Raw genomic sequence first — 22,126 nt, forward strand, 5'->3', positions numbered from 1 at the left:
CTAGGTCCAATTTACATTCCTCTGTCAGAGTAATATATCACCAATGCTGAATATAATTATAGCTTATTTTAAGCTTTCATTTTCACCTACCTTTACCAAGGTGACTAAATACTTAAAATGAACAGTTCTAGGAGGGAGTACAAAGCACTTAGCATGCCCTGTGGGGCAAGACAAACATACACCTACATGCCATTCAATGGCCCATCCACCCAAATTACACTAAATTACAGAGCAAGGCTGGGAATTCAGGAACTATTATAAATAATGTTCAGATTGTAAAATCTACTAACCTTCAAAATACAACCACTAATATGTATATTTTCTTGAAATATACTTCTTAAAGAAACTGTATATTTAAAAACAATCATTTATTCCCACTTTTCATATCAGATAAGATAACACAGTAATAAATGTAGTAATCTCCTAGTTTCTTTTTGGCTATAACATACTGAAAGGCATAAAATATCTAGAGAAAGCATTCCAAATAAAATGAAAATAAAACCAGGTTAACAGGAATGATAAAAAAACAAAGCACAAGAAACAAGAGTTCTTGACCTTTAGATGAAAAAACAGTAAAACAAGTATGGATTTTAAAACATAGATACTGGTATGTGCTCTAATCAAAACTTAAGTCCACTATTAAAAGGAACATATTATAAAAAAGGAAATATCTTATTTGGAATGTGTTAAATATTAGTACACTAATATTTAACTAAAGGGCACTACCAGTACCAGTAAGTAGTTTCTTAGTATCAAATTAAACATCATTAGTTCAAGAAAGCACTAAATTATTCATTTTAAATATAGACTAATTTGCCAACAATATATGTGGAAAAGACGTTATGGTCACATTTCAGGCTTTTCACCGCTTGTCCCCACCCTAAATACTTGTCACTACTACCCAATGCTGGTCAGAGCAGTCCTAATTATTAAAACCCATGATCTTCCCTTGATTCTAAAAATTTCATTGCTACTTTTGTGTGGCAATGCACTCATAATGCTCCCCTCCACAGAACTGCCTTTGTAACAACTGAAACAATTTCAGCTTTCAAGGCCAATTCACATTTCCTTCTTCTTTGAACTCTCACTGATTTGATTTCTCCATGTGTTCACCAAGTTCCATTCACTTGACCTCAGATACCCCTCCAGTTAGTTCCCATTTTTCTCCTTTCTTTTATAGCAAAAGGTCTCAAAAAAATTTCATCACAAGCATGGTCAGCACTTCTTGCCATCCATTCACTCAATCTCATTTCAGTCTGGCTTCTACCACCAAGACTCCAAAAAACTCTATTTTCTAAAAGGACGCCAACAACCTTCCTCTTGCCAGTTCCAATAATATCATCTTGCCCCACCTCATAGCAGCGCGCTATGCAGTTTGTCACTCCCTTATTTTGAAACTCTCTTCCCTTAGGTCCAGAAACCAGCATTTGGGGTTCTCCTCCCCACTGGCTACTCCTCAGTCTGTGTTTCTGCCTCCTCTTCCCTTTCTGGATCACCTATTTCTGGACACTTTCTGAACCCGGAGTCCTTCAGAACTTGTTCTGACCGCTCACCTATATCTTTAGCTTCCTTCTCCATACAACCTGCCCACACTGGGATTGCATCCATTCTCAGGACTTAAATATCTCCACTCCACATATGTAAGCTCCAGACTCACACATCTAGGGGTTTGCTTGATGTCTCAAATTGTGATACTCTTTTAAACATGTCAAACTTAACATGTTAAAAAGGGATATTTTTGGCCGGGCACGGTGCCTCACACCTGTAATTCCAGCACTTTGGGAGGCCGAGGCGGGCGGATCACAAGGTCAGGAGATCGAGACCATCCTGGCCAACATGGTGAAACCCCATCTCTACTAAAAATACAAAAATTAGCCAGGTGTGGTGGCGTGCGCCTGTAGTCCCAGCTACTCAGGAGCCTGAGGCAGGAGAATCACTTGAACCCAGGAGGCGGAGGTTGCAGTGAGCTGAGATCGTGCCACTGCACTCCAGTCTGGTGACAGAGCAAGACTCCGTCTCAAAAAAAAAAAAGGGATTTTTTTTCTTCTCCAAAATTCACGGAACAAGTAACAACCTCCTCCACCCCAATTAACAGCACTACTATCTGCCTATTTGCTCAAGTAAAAAAAAAAAACTGTTATTCTCGATTCCTCCTTTTCATTCACATCCTACATCCAATCCACCAACAGGTCCTAAGTTTCCACCTCCAATTTATCTGCAACATTCACCCACCCCTTGGCCCACCACTGCTACAATCCTTATACAAGCCACCCTCCTAATTCATGTGACTACTGCCAGAGCCTCCTTGTCCACTCTCTCCTCCCTTCAATCAATTCTCCCTAATATGATTTGGGTCTCTGTCACCACCCAAATCTCACCTCAAATTATAATCCCCATAATCCCCACATGTCAAGGGCAGTACCAGGTGGAGGTAATGGGATCATGGGTGTGGTTTCCCCTATGCTAGTCTCTTGAAAGTGAGTGAGTTCTCACAAGATCTGATGGCTTTATAAGGGGAATTTGGCATTTGCCCTGCTTCCACTCACTCCATCCTGCCACCCTGTGAAGAAGGTGCCTGCTTCTCCTTTGCCTTCTGCCATGATTATAAGTTTCCTGAGGCCTCCCCAGTAAAGCAGAACTGTGGGTCAATTAAACTTCTTTCCTTTATAAATTACCCAGTCTCAGGCAGTTCTTTATAGCAGCCTGAGAACACACTAATACACTTCCTGTGGCAGTTAAAGTGATCCTTTTAGAAAGTTAAGCCAGAATAGCTCATCTCCTGCTTGAAACTCTTCAACAGACTCCACTTCCACAGAATGAAAATCCAATATCCCTACCACGAGCTTTATGGCCATGACCTTCCGCATGGCCTGGCCACTGCCCACCTTCTCTGACAGCCTTTTGGATTCCACCATCCTCTCCTCTCTCCATCCCTCTGCCACACGGTTTTTCCACCTCATGTTCAGTACTACTGCCCACTCTTCTCTAAACTAGTTCCTTGTTCTTTGGTGTCAAACTCCACCACCTCAGAAAGACTTTCTATAATCAGCTAAATCAAAAAACCTCTCCATTAATTACTCTCAGTCCTCATTTTTTCTTCACTAAACTGATTATACCTTTTTGTTTTATTTATTTGTGTTCTAGGTTTCTCTCTCCTATATGCTTCTCATTTACTGTGGTACCTAGCATAGCCCTTGGAATACTTGTTGCATATATAGATTACAAAATCCTGTGCTATATTTTAGTGGCATGTTATCCATGTCACATACTTAGGAACTTAAGAGCTTTATTCTCTCACATGTTAGATGTTTCTCTCTAAAAGGAATCGCAACAATTTAAGAAAAGAAATCCTTGCACCTCATCTAGTATTCCAAACAGAGAATACATAAAAACACTTGAAATACCTGCTCTCCTGTCTTGCAAATGAGCAGTACAGGCTCACGTATTTTACTTTATTTCAAGCATTAATCTCCTTATTCTGTTTTTACTATTCAAATCCATTTAACATGTACTCTGATCTTCTCTCCTGAGTCCCATATTAAGACTTCACAATGACACAATACCGGGTCCCCTCCTCAGAAATTCATAGCACAGTGGAGAGAGCAGCCACACATATAGACTCAAGAGTACAAAGGCTCAAAACAAGTGCACAAGAAATGTTTTTCTGATCTCTAAAGATGTGTTGTCCAATAGGGTAGCCTCTAGACACATGTGGCTATTTAAATTCTGAATTTAAATCCTAATCACACTAGCAATATTTCAAGTGCTCAACAGCCACATGTGGTAAGTAGCTTCTGTAATGAACAAGACAGACATAGACCATTTTTGTCATTGTAGAAAGTTCTATCAGGCTTCTGTTCAAATGCGCTAAACTTCTACTTAGCCCTGCAGAGGGACTGCAGGTGATATCAGTGGCTCTAACATTCTTTTGGGTGTTTCTTTCATATTATTGCATTAGGCCATTCTTGCATTGCTATAAAGAAATGCCTGAGGCTTGATAATTTATAAAGAAAAGAGGTTAATTGGCTCGCAGTTCTGCAGGTTGTACAGGAGGTATGGCGCCAGCATCTCCTCTGCTTCTGGGAAGGCCTTAAGAAGCTTCTAATCATGGCAGAAGGTGAAGGGGTAGCAGGCATGTCACATGGCCAGAGCCAGAGTGTGTGTGTTGGCTGGAGAGGGGGTGGGGAGGCAAACTTGTAAATGATGAGATCTTACAAGAACTCACTCACTATCTCAAAGACAGCACCAAGCCATGAGGGATCTGACCCATGATCCAAACACCTCCCCCAGGCCCCACCTCCAGCACTAGAGATTACAATTCACCATGAGATTTGGGTGGGGACAAATATCCAATCTGTATCAGTCTGCCCCAGCCCCTCCCAAATATCATATCCTTTTCAAATTGCAAAATGTGATCATGCCTTCCTAATAGTCCCCCAAAGTCTTAATTCATTCCAGCATTAACTCTAAAGTCCAAAGTGCAAAGTCTCATCTGAGACAAGGTGAGTCCCTTTTACTTACAAGCCTGTAAAATCAAAAACAAGTCATTTACTTCCAAGATACAATGGGGGTACAGATATTAGGTAAACGTTCCCATTCCAAATGGGAGAAATCAGCCAAAACAAAGGGGCTATAGGCCCTACTAAGCAAGTTTGCAACCCAGTAGGGCAGTCATTAAATCTTTTTTTTTTTTTTTTTTTTTTTTGAGATGGGGTCTTTCGCTTTGTCACCAGGCTGGAGTGCAGTGGCACGATCTTGGCTCACTGCAACCTCCGCCTCCCAGGTTCAAGCAATTCTCCTGCCTCAGCCTCCTGAGTAGCTGGGACTATAGGCACAGGCCACCATGCCCAGCTAATTTTTGTATTTTTAGTAGAGGCAGGGTTTCACCATGTTGGCCAAGATAGTCTCAATCTCTTGACCTCATGATCCACCGCCTTGGCCTTCCAGGCGTGAGTCACCGCACCTGGCCTGTAGTCATTAAATGTTAAAGCTCCAAAATAATCTCCTTGACTCTGTGTCCCACATCCAGGCCACATTGGTACAAGGGGTGGGCTCCCAAGGCCTTAGGTAGCTCTGCCCCTGTGGCTTTGCAGGGTGCACCACCCACAGCTGCTCTCAGATGCCAGCATTGAGTGTCTATGGCTTTTCCAGGTGTAGGGTGCAAGCTGCTGGTCAATCTACCATTCTTGGGTCTGAAGAGCACTGACCCTCTTCTCACAGCTCAACTAGGTAGTGCCCCATTGGGGACTCTGTAAGTGGTCCAACCCCACATTTCCCCTTGGTACTACCTTAGCAGAGGTTCTATGTGAGGATTCTGCCAGCCCCTACAACAGTGTTCTACCTGGACACCCAGGCTTTCTCCATATATCCTCTAAAATCTAGGCGGAGGCTACCAAACCTCAACTCTTGCACTCTGTGCACCCACAGGCTTAACACCACATGGAAGTCACCAAGACTTACAGCTTGCACTCTCTGGAGCTGTGGCCCAAGCTGTACCAGGGCCACTTTGAGCTAAAGCTGGAGCCGGAGTGGCACGGAAGCAGGGAGCAGTGTCTCAAGGCTGCACAGAGCAGCAGGGTCCCAGGCCTGGCCCTCAAAACTATTCTTCCCCAGGAGGCCTCTGGGCCAGTGATGGGAGGGGCTGCCAAAGGTCTCTGAAATGTCTTCAAGGTTTTTCCCTCATCGTCTTAGACATTAACTCTTGGCTCCTTTTTAGTTATGCAAATTTGTCTAGCAAGTAGTTGCTCCACAGCCTTCTTGAGTTCCTCTCTGAAAAAACCTTTTTCTTTGCCACATGGGCAGCCTGCAAATTTTCCAAACCTTTATGCTCTTCTTCCTGTTCAAATATAAATTTCTTTGCTCCAACATTGGAACATAGGCAATTACAAGAAACCAGGCCACATCTTGAATGCTTTGTGCTTAGAAATTTCTTCCACCAGATACCCTAAATCACTCTGAAGTTCAACCTTCCACAAATCCCAAGGGCAGAAGCAAAATGCAGCCAAATTCTTTGCTAAGGCATACCATGCATGACCTTTGCTCTGGTTCCCAATAAGTTCCTCATTTGTATCTGAGACCTCTTCAGCATGGATTTCACTGTTCATATTACTATCAGCATTTTGGTCACAATCATTTAATGAGTCGCAAGGAAGTTTCAAACTTTCCCTTATTTCCCATATTCTTCTGAGCTCTCCAAATTCTTCCAACCTTTGCCCATCACCCAGTACTAAAGTTCCTTCCACATTTTCAGATATTTTTACAGCAAATGCCCCACTCTTTTTTTTTTTTACCAATTTTCTGCATTAAGCAATTCTTGCATTTCTATAAAAAAAATCTGCATCTGGGTAATTTCTAAGGAAAAGAGGTTTAATTGGCTCGTGGTTCTGCAGGCTGCACAGGAAGCATGACACCAGCATCTGCTTGCCTTCTGGGTCGGCCTTAGGAAGCTTGGTGGAAGGTGAAGGGGGAACAGGCACATCACATGGTGAGACCAGGAGCAAGAAAGAGAGTGTGGGCAGAGGTGACATACACTTTTAAATGACTAGATCTCATGAAAATTCACTCACTATTGCAAAGACAGCACCAAGCTCATTGGGATCTACTCCCGTGAGCCTAACGCCTCCCACCAGGCCCCACCTTCAGCACTGGGGATTACAATTCAACAGGAGATCTGAGCAAGAATAAATATCCAAACTATATCAATTATTATTTATGAAATTTAATATACAAGAAGCTGAAATAAACTGTACCTGTTCCTTTCAGACATATACTGCCCCTCTAATAAAAGAACTAGAAATCCATCATCAATCTAATTGACAGAGTTTTACTCTTAAAAAGTTTTCGGAATGATAAAAATTAAAACTTCTTCTATTGTCAATGTGATGCCTTCCTTTGTATTAAGGCCTTTCTTCATGTATAGATATGTAAGGGAATACCAAGATAAACATCATCATTTTAAAAATCTTTTACTTAACCGACTTGGCAATACTCTAAGACATAATAACAAGCCCAGAAAATTAATCTAAGGAATAAACTATACTGATTCTTTGTATGTAGAGTACTAATAACTAGAGGCTTTAGTATCTGCAGTTCAATAATTTCTCTCATTGAAAATATTTATCTTTCAACAGAAACCAAAGAAACCAAAATATTCAGTTAATAACTTCATACTGATAGCTGTAAAGCCATAAACACATAAGGTTTACATTCTCAGAAAACAGGCATTAACAATTAAAAAGAAAGAAAGTTTATTATATTCCACCTTTATATCCATAAGAAACTGTAAAGTTTAATGAGTTTTTTTTTCCAAATTGTTTTGGTTTAACACTCTACCTTCTGTTGTTGTCTTTTAAACAGTAAACTGATAGTTTCAAATAATTAGGTTTGTTTTGTTTTGTTTTGTTTTGCTTTAAGAGGCAGGGACTCACTGTGTTGCCCATGCTAGAGTACAGGGGCTATTCACAAGCACAATCCCACTACTGTTCAGCATGGGAGTTTAATCTACTTTGTTTCTGACCTGGGCCGGTTCACCTCTCCTTGGGCAATTTGGTGATCTGCCGTGCTCAGGAGGTCACCATATTGATGCTGAACTTAGTGTGGACACCTGATTGGCACAGTGTACCACAGCCCAGAATTCCTGGACTCAAGAGATCCTCCTGCCTCAGCCTCCCAAGTAACCGGGACTACAGGCATGTGCCACCATGCCCAGCTCAAATAATTAGGTTTTAGTTACATTTTCTCCCCGTTATACTTAAGTATCAGTAATATAGGGTCCAAAATCTATTTTTTAATAGAGTAGTTGAATTTAACTAATCTAGACATACATGAGCTCTCGTAGTTATATGAAACTGTGTTAAAAATGAAGATTTTGGATTCTGTGTCACATTGTGACTCACTTTACATGTTAACAGAATTTTTTTTAAAAAGTCAATCTTGGCTATTTAAACAGCTATATTTTAAATAAACTGGGAGATATATATGGCAGATATATATACCATATATATGTATATATACCATGTATATATGTACAGCATATATAGATATAGATATAACTTTAAAAAATAGATTTGGAGCACTTTACAATTCCAGGCCCTCTCAGGTCAACTATAAATTGAGCTAAGTAGCTCTTATTTACCATCTATAGAATACAAGTGTCTGTTAAAAGCAATTAATAAATTTTCCATGTGCTCTTTGTTTACTGTTAACCCTGTATTCAAAGCCAAAGCTTTTAAGATACAGATACACTTTGAAACCAAATATTTATACAACATTTTGCTACATCTATAAACCAAAAAAAAGCTATAGAATGAATGACAGTATACAAAAGAAGCAGCCTCCTGCCCCTAGGGAACATTCAGTCTTCTAGAGGTCTCTTAGAGAAATGGTGCTAGGTTTGGAAGGACTGTGAAAGCATGAGAAAGTAATGGCTTGTCCTTTGAAAATATAAAGTTAGTACTTATTTGAAAACATTAATAGTTACTTTCTTCCACGACACTTTTTCATTAATATTTCATCAATTTAACATGCTTTTAGAAACGACAGCCACATGACTTAAAATTAGAAGGTATTTTCAACAAATATTTATTTAATAAGCAATGCTACTTGTCATAAACATTACAAACTCTGAATGGCAATTAAGAAATAATAGAAGGCATATTTGAAGATAGATGGCAGTGTCAAAATAATAAAGAAGAATATTAATATCCTACCTAATACTTTTTGACTTCTTATTGGAAAGTAATCTTGAAAAAATGCCTTTAAGAGGTACAAGTAGGCACATCTCTCTAATGAAAACTCTGTTTAAAAAATGCATCCCACTAATATTTTTAATTTACCAAAGGAGATGTTTCTACAGCTTCTATGATGCACTATATTGCTGATTCCCTCATCCCAGCTACAGGCTGTTACACCGATGACTGCCAGGGACCATAACTATAGCACTTCCTGTCAGACATACTTCACCTCTCCTTTTCTATTCCTTAATACCTGGTATAAAGCCCACTCCCTCCCTTAGCCTCAACCTGCTAAGCCAGCACTCCCTGCTGAAGGGAAACCTCCTTAGATCACTCTTCTATTCCCTTGGGACTCTCTTGAGATTAATGTCCAATCATCCTTGCAGATTTTAAAAAATAATCTTCAATCTGTCAGTGTTTATTTTCTTTATAATAGTCTCATCATCTGGAATATAACATTGAGAATGTAATAATAATGTAGTTAATATATCAAAGAAGTGGATATGCAGAACCAAGGCCCCTTAGGCAGCACTGTCTAATAGAATTGCTTACAATGACAGAAATGGCCTATATATATATATTGTCCAAAATGGTAGCCACTAACTACATGTGGCTCTCAAGCAATTAATATGTTGTTGTGTTTTTTTTTCATTCATTTTTAGTTAACTAAATTTAAATAGCCACAGGCAGCTAGTGGCTACCATACTGAATAACAGGAAAGAAAACAGAGCTGCCTGCATTACTTACCTCCGTGGTATCAATATCAAAGAGAAAGGAAGAAAAGAGAGAAAGAAAAACAAAGGAAAGGAAAAAGAGAAAAGAAATACACCCAATAAAACCTTTACTCCACCTGCCCCTTTCAGAAATTATCACTACTAGTATCAAAATGAATCTGAATATATCATTAATTCTCAAACACTTTTTAACCTAAGGTGAATTTTTAATAAGTTTTTATAACTTGTTAATCTAAAATTCTAAAACATGCCATGCAAATCTAAAAAACATATCCAGAATGGAGTAGAGAGAGACAAATAAATGCAAAGTATTAATGATAGAATAGGAAATAATAAAGTATAGAGCAAGATGGTCTAACATATACAAAATTAGAGGGGGAAAGGCAATACTTGACAAAACAATGGCAAAATTTTCACAGAAAGATACCCATCATATTCAAAAAGCCAAAAAAAATTCCCTATCAGAATAAAAAAGAAAGAAATCTCACCCAGACACGTAAAAGAAACTCTACAACACCAAAGATAAAAAAAAAATCATAGAATCAGACAAAGAGAAAAGGCAGATTACCTGGAATCAGTTTTACTAAACGCCAAGTTCTCAAAAATAGCAATGAAAGCCAGAAGAGAAAATAGGGTCTTCAATGTGTTAAGCATAGATATCTAAAACCCTCAATTGCATCTCAATTGCATGCCCTAGGAAGGCTATCCTTCCAAAGCAAAGGCAAATAGATATTTTGAGACATTAAGTATAATAACAAAAAAAAAATTGTGGGTCAACCTGATTAAATATCATTTTTAAAAAAGATATTTTCAAACAGAATTTTGCCATCACACTCTCACTAAGGAATCTTAATAATATACTTAAAGAAAAGTAAAATAATCGGGGGGGCGGGGACAAAAATCAAAAAGAATGATGTGTGTAGAAACATATATACATATACACATAGTTATAATATGACTCAATAATAGTAAAATCTAACTTATTAAAAAGAAAACAGATACACTGAAATTTCACTCAAAACTAGCATACAAGTGAAAAAAGATTTTAAAGTATTCTTTGGTTCAAGAGAAGAGATATTGCTTACTTTTGTACCTTTGAAGTACATGCAAGTTAAATTTCTTTTTAAAGTGTGTTCATGTTAAATTTCTTTTCTAAGATTAGAATTAGATTAGTAAATGAGGAAAAATAAAATAAGAAATTAAATATCAATCCAAAAGAAGTTAAGGAGAATAAAGAGGAAGGATGAATATAGAAAAGGAAGAAGCAGAAAGAAGAAATGAGGAGCAGGAGCAGTTTGGATAATGAACCTGGAAAAAGTAGCATAAATTAAAAATTCAAAATGAAACATCAGATATAAATTCCAACATATTTTCACAATTGATACAAAAAGTTAAAACTACCAGATAAAGACAAAGATTATCAGACGGGATAAAAAAAATTATTCATATGCTATTTATAATAGATATTCCTAAAATACAAGGTATGAAAATGATTAGTTGGGAAAAATGTAAACAGCCGCACACATCAAGATGGATAAATCTATGAAACAATATTGAGAGGAAATACAACCCTCAGAAGAATGCATGGAAGATGACTGGTTAACATACAGTTCAAAAACATATAAAACCAAACAGTAGGTTAATTAGGAATATGTGTATACTAAAACTATAATAGAAAGGAATGATAAACCCAAAACTCAGGACAGTGGTTACCACAGAATAGTAGGGGGAAGGGGTGTTTAGGAATGAATGAGGGTATAGGATTAAGAAGGGATGAAAGGAAGCTTCAAAGCTATAGGCAATATTATATGTCTCAGCCTCATTAGTAGGCAAGGAGATGCATGTTATATTGTTATGACAAATTGTCTTTTGGAAATGTTTAATATCTAATTTAAAAATTTAAAGTAAGTCAAAGTATTAGCAACTTCAAATTTCTGATCTTGAAAGACTTCCTCAGATCATGTTGATAAAAATGAGTACACTGATCTCACTGCTTGTCACAAGTTTTTCTGTCTTTACACATGTGACTTATGGTATGAACTAGATCAACTCTGAAATCAAGATGTTCCACCTGCTTTGTGTTTTTAATCCCAGAAATGAAGAAAAAATGGATTCCAAAAATGACACTTATTAAATGGAATAATGACATTCAAAGGCTGTTTACTTGTTTTCACATAAACACATACATTTCTGCAAAATTTTCCAAAATGATTTTCTCAAAATTATAGTTATCAACTTAAGAATCTCTTTAGAAATCTAACAAAAAGATAACTTTATGAGAAAATTATTCTTGTTAATTTGAAAATGAAAATTTTAACTATGATTAATGGAAAATAATGCCTAAAATTTCAAAACACAAAAACCTGATAAGCCTAGATTTTGAGACAAAAAATCTTACCCTTGACAGGCACATCAAATTAAGAAAATAAAGATACCTTCTATCACTAATTTGCTATATGCATAGATGAGTATGATCTATAAATGCTTGATATCAATCAAAATGATGTTGCTGTCTACCTTTTTATGTTTCTACCCAAATGTATTCCATAATTCAAACATAATTATTGACTATGTCAAGATCCACTAAAAATAATATTTGATAATTTGTAGAAATTGGTCTTTTCCCTGGTGTTCAGAACTAGCTCAAAACTGTCACCGAGGATACTAGATAATCAATAAATAACAAATAGAAGACGTTTGTGATCTCTACATCAAATCTTCATAAAGCAAGGCAAATAATCTAGTATTTAGCATACTGATTTTCACATAATTCATAGAGAGTAAAAGGCTGACATGGCTCACAATTGCTAGGCAGTTTCAGAAGTTGAAGAGTGGCTCTAAAAATATTACATATCCAGAGCCAAGAGGGGAGAGCTAATTGGGAGTACAGAGGAGTCTACTTTTTCCTTGATTTATTTCTCTTTTTTTTTTGAGATAGAGTCTCACTCTATTGTCCAGGCTGGAGTGCAGTGGCATGATCTCAGGTCACTGCAACCTCTGCCTCCCAGGTTCAAGGGATTCTCGTGCTTCAGCTTCCCAAGTGGCAGGGAGTACAGGCATGCATCACCATGCCCAGATAATTTTTATATTTTTAGTAGAGACGGGGTTTCACCATGTTGGCCAGACTGGTCTCAAACTCCTGGCCTCAAGTGATCTGCCCGTCTCAGCCTCCCAAAGTGCTAGGACTACAGGTATGAGCCACCGTACTCAGCCTTCCTTCATTTTTTATTTAAATAAATCCTGAACCTACACCAGCATTGGAAAACCATCAATCAGTTCCATTTTCTTTTTTGTTCTATTCAGACATTTTAAAAACTTTAACTCTAATTTACTTAATGATATTACAGGTCTAACAATGATCTCAAACTTAAGAAAAATTAGAAATTCTTTTTAGTCACATACTGTATAAAAATTAAAAACTGATTCAAAGAGCAGGCATATCATAACTAACAGGAAAGTCCAAAAATTTGATCACAGGCACAACTTCCAAGTTTTACATGTCCAGCTAAGTCATTTCTCTAATTGGAACACTGGACAAAGAAATATTCAAAAGTATCTTCTTGAGCCTGGCACAGTGGCTTACACCTGTAATCCCAGCACTTTGAGAGGCCGAGGCGTGTGGATCATTAGAGGTCAGGAATTCAAGACCAGCCTGGCCAATATGGTGAGGCCTGTCTCTACTAAAAATACAAAAATTAGCCAGGCGTGCACCTGTAATCCCAGCTACTCGGGAGGCTGAGGCAGGAGAATTGCTTGAACTCGGGAGATGGAGGCTGCAGTGATCTGAGATTGCACCACTGCCCTCCAGCCTGGGCAACAGAGTGAGACTCCATCTCAAAAAAAAAAAAAAAAAAAAAAAAAAAGGATCTTCTCAATTTTCTCTCTAAATAAAGTGGCATGATTTCAGAAAAAATTCTCCAATGATATTTTCTATTCTTTTCAATTAAAAAAAACTACTTCATGGATAACATCATGGATTCCTAATAACATATTCTAGAATTGTCCATCCTTAGAGAAGCAATTCCACCAGTTTCTAGTTTTTCTTCTTTAAATAAGGTTCAAATGAACCAGACACAGCATAATTTCCCAGTGTTTTTAGGTAAAATCACAATAATAACCCATTGTAAGATGCATAAATTCATATATAAAAACCTTCTATTTTGTTTTCTTTTGTTAGCACAGACATCTACTTTTGAGTAGATGAAGAGGAGGAGAATAATAGTAGTAGTAAATAAAGGGTCTACTCCTCATTATATTCAGAAACTATGAATATTTCCAGTGCCCACTAGCTGACAGATAAACTGAGAAATGAGTGTGAATTGTCTCCCCAGTCAACACCCCCAATAACCTTTCTATGTTTAAACTCCATAGAAATATGGTGTGAATATGCTTTGTTTACTCAAGCCCCACACCCAACATACTACTGGAAAACAGCAGGTGCTCAATAATTTTTTTTTTCGCTCTCGCACTCAAGCTGGAATGCAGTGGCATGATGCCAGCTCACTGCAATCTCCACCTCCTAGGTTCAAGCGATTCTCCTGCCTCAGCCTCCTGAATAGCTGGGATTACAGGCGTCTGCCACCATGCCTGGCTAATTTTTGTAATTTTAGTAGAGACGGGGTTTCGCCATGTTAGCCAGGCTGGTCTGGAATGCCCGACCTCAAGTGATCCACCTGCCTCGACCTCCCAAAGTGCTGGGATTACAGGCTTGAGCCTGTAATATATATTTTTAAATGAACCTGGCCAAACATATTTTTAAATGAACATATTTTACAGGCAAAGATTAAGCTGGACACCAAAGCTCTTCATTTATGAATATATCTGTCAAATAAATTCCCCAATCCATTCTCAGTTTCTAACACTAGCCAAGGTAAGACTAAAGAAGGCTAAAATTAAAACCTCATTGTTTCAATCAACAAATCTTTATGGAGCATTTCCTACATGCTAAACAGCGTGTCTGGTAACGCGAGGTAAGTTACACATATGAAGCCCTAGTCTCATGCCAACCATTAGTCTGCAGTCTAGAGGACAGACTGGAAATGGCAAAATATGGAAAAATAAAGTTGAAATATACTAAAGTTTCTTTGTTGACTCATCATACTCCTTAGATAAATCTCACTCAGTCTCACATCTCAGCAGGTAAGGTTGTTTTCTTTTAAATACATGTACGGTCAAAGATTTCTGCATACTATATCCTAGCCACAGAAATGTCCAAAAAAGTAATAATCAGAGCAAATTCTTCTCCATATCATGAACCTCCAATTATAGTATGCAATTCTAGCCTTCAGAACACACACACACACATATATATACATGACTACATATACATATATTCTTATGCAGAAATAATCATTCATTTCTTACACAATAAAAACCCAAAACCGATCTACAATCCTTGTAGCTCTGAAATTCTCTGTTTCTGACTGTTTAGGTATTTCATAACAACTTCTGCTTGAATTTTTTCAAGAATACTCTTGTTTAGCCACCTACCTAATTCAGAGTTAGCAAATGGCCTCTGAATAGACTGAAATCTCTCTTTTTAAGCACCACAATTAACATACATGATATATTTCAGGTACATCTTCCTGATTTTTGTTTTTTTAACAAGTCTGTCTCCTACCATGCAATAATCTGACAAGTTTAAATATGTCCAGTTTATCAAAATATATTTACACTGATTGTTCAATTTTGTTCACAACTATTTCTTAGAGGCACCAAAAATTAGCCCTATTCCAAAACTGACTTATGGAAACACCTATGGTATTGTTTTCAGATAAAATACAGGATACAAACTTAAATTTGGACTTCAGATAAACAGTGTGTGTGTGTCTAGAATTGAATATTTCTGGTCGTTCTGTACTTTTATTTGGTAAATATAGCAATACTAACCTATAGGCCCCTACAACGACATCATTTCCAACAACAGAAAAAATTAATTAGTGGTATTTCTTACTGCGTCAAATAAGATCAGCAAGTAAATATACAATGACAAAATTCAGGGTGAAACTCAGTCATATTAAATTAATAGTTTCTCACATGACAATTGTCTTTTAGAAAACACCTTAAGTTTCTAAAAATTCTATGTGGGCAAAAGGCTTTTTTACAGTCCCTGAGCAATGTACCACTCAGTAATAAATGCAAAAGGTACTATTGAGACTATATTTCTTCCTGCATATAAATATTAGGTATTCAGTTTGTACTTTGAGAAATTGTTGAGGTTTACCAGGCAAAATGAAAAAAAGTATTAAACTAAAAGAACACATTAATGACATCTGCCCTGTTGGTGTTCAAATAGATGAATTACCTCACAGGATTGCTGGTCAAAGACACTCGGAGAGACTCCAGGCACGTGACAAGTCTCTCATCTGCAGACCCCATTTTCAGCTCATGAATGAATTCCTGAGGTGAGATCTGTCGGCTTCTCTTAAGACTTCCCTATAAAATAAGTCAAAAAATGTTTTGATTAATACTGCATGGAGATTACCCATTAAAAAATAACAAGTTAATCTCCCTAATAGCAGCACATAACTACTATAATTGGCACTATTTGGGCAAGGGTGGTAAATAATTTCCTTACTTCTGCCCAAAAATCTATGAATTCATAATGTGTGGTATCCACAAAAGATAGTAATATAACATCAGAAGGTGTGCAAATTGAAATAACTGCCTTCTCAAAAGTAAAATGACATGGAGAACAATTGTATACTACAGAAAATATCTTAAAATACAGTAATATTTTTAGGCACACACAAAATAAAATTCAAAACTCAATACAAGAACTACCCTATTAAAATTAGTATTCTGAGCAGTGTAGAAAAGGCTATTAGGTATTAATTCATTCAACTATCACTATAAGCCTAGTTCTAGGCACTGTAGACACATGGATTAACAAAAAGCGAAGTCTGGAAGAAATGCAAGCAAGAAAATAATAATTTTCTTTATAGTCTAGTTCCTGTAACACAGCACCAAGAGACTCAAAGAAAGAACGTCTAACTTGGCAGAACAGATCAGGGAAGCTTGCAAAACAGGGGTACATCTTCCTGGTTTTTCTTTTGTAAGTAAGCATTAGGGAGGCAAAGAATGAGAAAGGAATTAACTTCCAGACCAAAACGTAACACGCACGTACACATGCAGAGAAAAACAAAAACATATGCAACTGAAGACAGAGGCCAGATCATGGAGTGTTAGAGCACTACTATGCAATTAGCTCTCCTGGGGAGTTTTGGAAGGATCACTCCAGTGTGAAATATGAATTAGAAGAGTTAGAGTTCACTCATTATTCAACAAACATTAAGTACCTACTAAATACTGGGCACTGTTTTAAGTACTGAGAATAGAGCAGAGATGAAAGAAGAATAAGAGATTGAACTTCCTACCTACATGTAGCTTTACTACATATGGGGAGAAACAGGTAATACATAAAATAACGAAAATGCATTGCACTGTAAATAATAAATGCTGTAGAGAAGAATAAAAGCAGGAAAGAGAATAAGTAGCTTCATATGAGACATGCAATTTTAAACAGGATGGTCAAAGAAAGCCTCACAGAGAAGACTTCAAAGGCCTCAAACTTGAGTGTTTAAATAAAAAGTCTGAAGGAGATAAGACAGCTAACCATGCATATACAGGAAAAAAAAATGCTGTGATGGAGGGAACTGTAGGTTTTACAGTCCACTCAAAGAACTTGGACTTTTACTCTGAGATCAGAAGCAGAGAGATCTGTTGAGAAAGTATCTACATAGCCTAGATAGGAAATGATGAGGATGGTGAACTAACAATAAAGTTCTGAATTATATTATTTGAATTACAGATTCACCATCCAACGGCAGGAAATGAATTGTGTAAGTTCAAAAGAAGATCAGGTGAAGTGGTACGAAATTAGGTGTTTTTCATGTTTTTTGTTTTTATTAATTTACTATAATGTTATTCAAAACAACATTCCCAATAAAGCAAAACAAATTAGCACTGTAAAGACGGGTTATTTTTATTCATGTCATTATCAAAGTAGTAATTTAATAAAGAAGAATTCAATGGTACAATCTCCGAAAATAAAAGGGGAAATGGTGAAAGCTATGAAAATGAACATCCGATTATTTTTACCGCAGTCACTGATATCATTCAAAGAACATATTCAACTTGTACCAACAGAGCACTTATTGATGTCTCTTTTTGCTCTGAATTACCAAAGGATTGATTGTTCAACAGAGAAAATTTAGAAAACACAGAAAAGCAACAGGAACAAAGGTGCCTCAAAATAACTACTGTTAATATATTTCTACATAAAGCATTTTTCTCATATATAGAGAGAATATTAATATATTTGCATATATTTATATTTTAAAACATATATGATATGGTTTGGCTGTTTCCCCACCCAAATCCATCTTGAATAGTAGTTTCTATAATCCCATGTTTTGGGAGGGATCCAGTAGGAGGTAATTGAATCATGAGGACGGTTACCTCCATGCTGTTCTCGTGATAGTCAGTGAGTTCTCACGAGATCTGATGGTTTTAAAAGGGGCTTTTCCCCCACCTTCGCTTGGCACTTCTTGCCTGCTGCCATGTAAGATGTGACTTTGCTCTTCCTTTGCCTTCTGCCATGATTGTGAGGCCCCCCCAGCCATGTGAAACTGTGAGTACATTAAACCTTTTTATTTATAAATTACCCAGTCTCAGCTGGCTGCAGTGGCTCACACCTGTAATCCCAGCACTTTGGGAGGCTGAGGTGGGCTGATCACCTGAGGTCGGGAGTTCGAGACCAGCCTGACCAACATGGAGAAACCCATCTCTACTAAAAGTACAAAATTAGCTGAGCGTGGTGGCACATGCCTATAATCCCAGCTATTCAGGAGGCTGAGGCAGGAGAATCGCTTGAACCTGGGAGGTGGAGGTTGCGGTGAGCAGAGATCATGCCATTTTACTCCAGCCTGGGCAACAAGATTGAAACTCCGTCTCAAAAAAAAAAAATAAAAATAAAAATAAATAAATTACCCAGTCTCAGGTACATCTTATTAGCAGCGTGAGAAAAAACTAATACAATACACTTTACTTATTTAAAACATCATTTGATACCTATTGTTCTATAGGCTATTATCTTTAAGCAATATTTCATGAACATATTCCAATTCAAAACATAAGCCATAAAGAATATGACCTCTTCCTGCCTACAGACTATTGCATTACTTACTTAATTAGTCCCTGGCTCTTGGGAAAGTAGGTTGTTTACAATTTCTTGATATCATAAATTTTTCAAGTTTCCTGTGTGTGCTGTCAGGCCAATATTTTTATCCAAAAATATAGCAGTGGAGGCTAACTAGATGATCTCTTGCAGCCCATTCTAAATTTATTACCAAAAAACTTGCAATTTGGGTAGGATCAAAATAAACCACAACTGAATAAATAGATTTTTTTCTTCAACAATAAGTAAGCTCCATGTAGCAAATACTTTTTAAGTATGAGAATAACCAATAAGTGCATGTGGATAAGAATAAAAGTGATATTAAAAGATAAAAAACAAAAACCACCTATCCTACATCTTAGCCCTGTCTCACAAAGACAATAATTCTTAATTCCTTTAAAAGTTTCTTCTGATAGTTACTTAATATGTCTAATTTACCTGATATTTTTAGATTTCTAAATATTCATTATTACCTTTGATTTGTATTATGAAAAATAAGGATTTAATTATCTTCAAACATTGGAACCTCTTCTCTTCCAACTCCTGAATAGCAATAGGTAAACTCAATTGAACCAAAAGATGCCATTCCATGAAATGAGAGCTAACTGAATCCACATTTTATAAAGTCCTTACAGCTACATCCCTAAAGAGATGAGTTCAGGCATCCAAAAATCTTAATGCTTTAGTTCATTTTATTATCACTGAATAGGATATTATATGTCCCAATCATAAAATGCTCAATTACTGTAAGGATATAAACAGACACTTTTCAACAGAAGACATTTATGTGGCCAAAAGACATATTAAAAAAAGCTCATCATCACTGGTCATTTGAGAAATGCAAATCAAAACCAAAATGAGATACCATCTCACGCCAGTTACAATGGCGATCATTAAAAAGTCAGGAAACAACAGGTGCTGGAGAGGATGTGTAGAAATAGGAACACTTTTACACTGTTGGTGAGAGTGTAAATAGTTCAACCATTGTGGAAGACAGTATGGTGATTCCTCAGGGATCTAGAACTAGAAATACCATTTGACCGAGCAATCCCATTACTGGGTATACACCCAAAGGATTATAAATCATGCTGCTATAAAGACACATGCACACGTATGTTTATTGCAGCACTGTTCACAATAGCAAAGACTTGGAACCAACCCAAATGCCCATCAATGGTAGACTGGATAAAGAAAATGTGGCACATATACACCATGGAATACTATTAAGCCATAAAAAAAGAATGAGTTCATGTCCTTTGCAGGGACACAGATGAAGCTGGAAACCATTATTCTCAGCAAACTAACAACAAGAACAGAAAACGAAACACCACATGTTCTCACTCATAAGTTGGAGTTGAACAATGAGAACACATGGACATAGGGAGGGGAACTTCACATACCAGGGCTTTTCGGGGGGTTGGGGGGCTAAGAGAGGGATAGCATTAGGACAAATACCTAATGTAAATGATGGGTTGATGGGTGCAGCAAATCACCATGGCACGTGTATACCTATGTAACAAACCTGCACGTTCTGCGCTTGTATCCCAGAAATTAAAGTATTATTTTAAAAAAAGAAAAAGGAAATACCTATAGATAAAACTACAACACATTTGTGGAGAGAAATTGAGGACAACCTACAAAAATAAACGTTATACCATACTCACAGATCAGAAGACTTAATTTTATTAAGAAATCCATTAAGTACATTTTCTGAAAAAAAAATCCATAGATTCAATCAATGATTACTGTCAAAATCCCATCAAGTGTTTTGTAGAAATTGAAAACTACATTCTAAAATTTATATGAAAATAAAGGAGACCTAAAATAGGAAAAACAATTGTGATAAAGAACAAAGTTGGGGAGCTTACACTATCTGATTTCAAGATTAACTGTAAATCTATAGTAATCAAATTAGAGTGATACAGGCATCAGTGGAATAGAGAGTCCAGAAATATAACTTATATCATCAATGCTTTTCACAAAAGTTGTCAATATGATTCATTGGGGGGAAGAAGAATCTCTTCAACAAATGGTGCTAGAACAATTGGACTTTCATATGAAAGAAAGTGAACCTGGATCCTAGACCTAAAAGTAAAAGCTAAAACTATAAAACATCTAGAAGAAAACAGGTAAAAATCCTCCTTGCCTTGGAGAAGGCAAAGATTTCTTAAATAGGACACAAAGAGTACTAGCTATAAAACTAAAATATTGTACCTCATTAAATTCAAAAGTATCTTATTAAATTAGTTTCAGTAAGGAAATGAAAGGGAAGCACAAACCAGGAGAAAATATTTGCAATACAGTTAAGAACTGTATAGTGTCTGAGATTTCAACTGTATAGAGTCTGAGATTTCAACTTACAAGCTAAGTTAGCCTGTTACTATTTCACAGATGCTGGCAGAAAACACAAGACTCCTGGATTAGAGCCAAAGGACTTCATTATGCATGTGTTGGGTCCCTAACCCACCCAGTCGCACGGGGACAATGCAGGGCCCATGGTGAATGCCTGCACATGCAGTGGATTGCATCATAAGAGAAGAACACAAAGCTTGGGGGATTCACCATTTTTATAGTGAGCAGTAATAGGCATGCTCATTGTGCAGAGAGAGGCAAAACCTCGCCTCTCCAGGCTACTCACTGCAAATGCAACTCAGAAAAATGGGATGGGTAAAGAGCAATCAAACCTTGCATTCCTGGCATAGCCAGCAAGTAGATGTAGGGAAACTCAGGATCCATGGAAGACTGCCTCTCCCAATGATACATTTCATAAAGGACTAGTATTCAGAATAAAGAACTCCTATAACTCAATAGTAATAAGACAAATTAATAAACAGATTAAAAACTTCATAACAGAAGATAGCTGAATGGCCAATAATCACATGAGGACATGTTCAAGATCACCTGTCAGCAGAGGAATTCAAATTGGAACAACAAATGAGGGAGTGCTACACAGTCCCTATAGTAGTCTCCTAGAGTAGTGAGAATTTGATACTCCTGGAACTCTTCTACACTACTGGTGGACATATAAAATGATACTATCACCCTGGAAGATGTTTGTTTCTTTTAAGTTAAATATACATTGCCCATATTACTCAGCAATTGCAGTTAGGTGTTAAGCAGGAGGATAAAAAATGAAAAAAATCTACGATGTATGGAATACCTTTATTCTTAATAGTCAAAATCTGAGAACAACCCAAGTATTCATCAACAAATTATAGTATAACCACACAATGAAATACTATGCAGCAATAAAAAGAATTCACTACTGATAAATGCAACAAGACAAAGGAATCAAAAAATTATGCTAGGTTGAAGTAGCCCAAACAAAAAGTACACAGTGGATGGTTCTATTTATATGAAAAACCAAAACTAACCTGTCAATCTTTTCTCTAGGACCATTACAATTCAGGCACAGAAGCAGAGCTATTAAATTTGGTGTGTTTGGCTGGAGGATAGGATTAAAAGGAGGCAACATTTTAAAT

General features: G+C 37.0%; 1 protein-coding gene across 5 annotated transcripts in view; it reads right to left on the reverse strand.

Moving 5' to 3' along the window:
* Positions 1-22,126, reverse strand: part of DIAPH3 (diaphanous related formin 3) — a 490,848-nt gene that overhangs the window by 354,146 nt on the left and 114,576 nt on the right. For all 5 annotated transcript variants that reach the window (XM_054665348.2, XM_054665347.2, XM_054665346.2 and 2 more), the window contains one exon: positions 15,771-15,901. In XM_054665348.2, the coding sequence (XP_054521323.1) occupies positions 15,771-15,901 (131 nt within the window). The remainder of the gene's footprint in view (positions 1-15,770; positions 15,902-22,126) is intronic.

This window comes from Pan troglodytes, chromosome 14 (assembly GCF_028858775.2).
Source record: "Pan troglodytes isolate AG18354 chromosome 14, NHGRI_mPanTro3-v2.0_pri, whole genome shotgun sequence".
Classification (NCBI taxonomy): Eukaryota; Metazoa; Chordata; class Mammalia; order Primates; family Hominidae; genus Pan; species Pan troglodytes.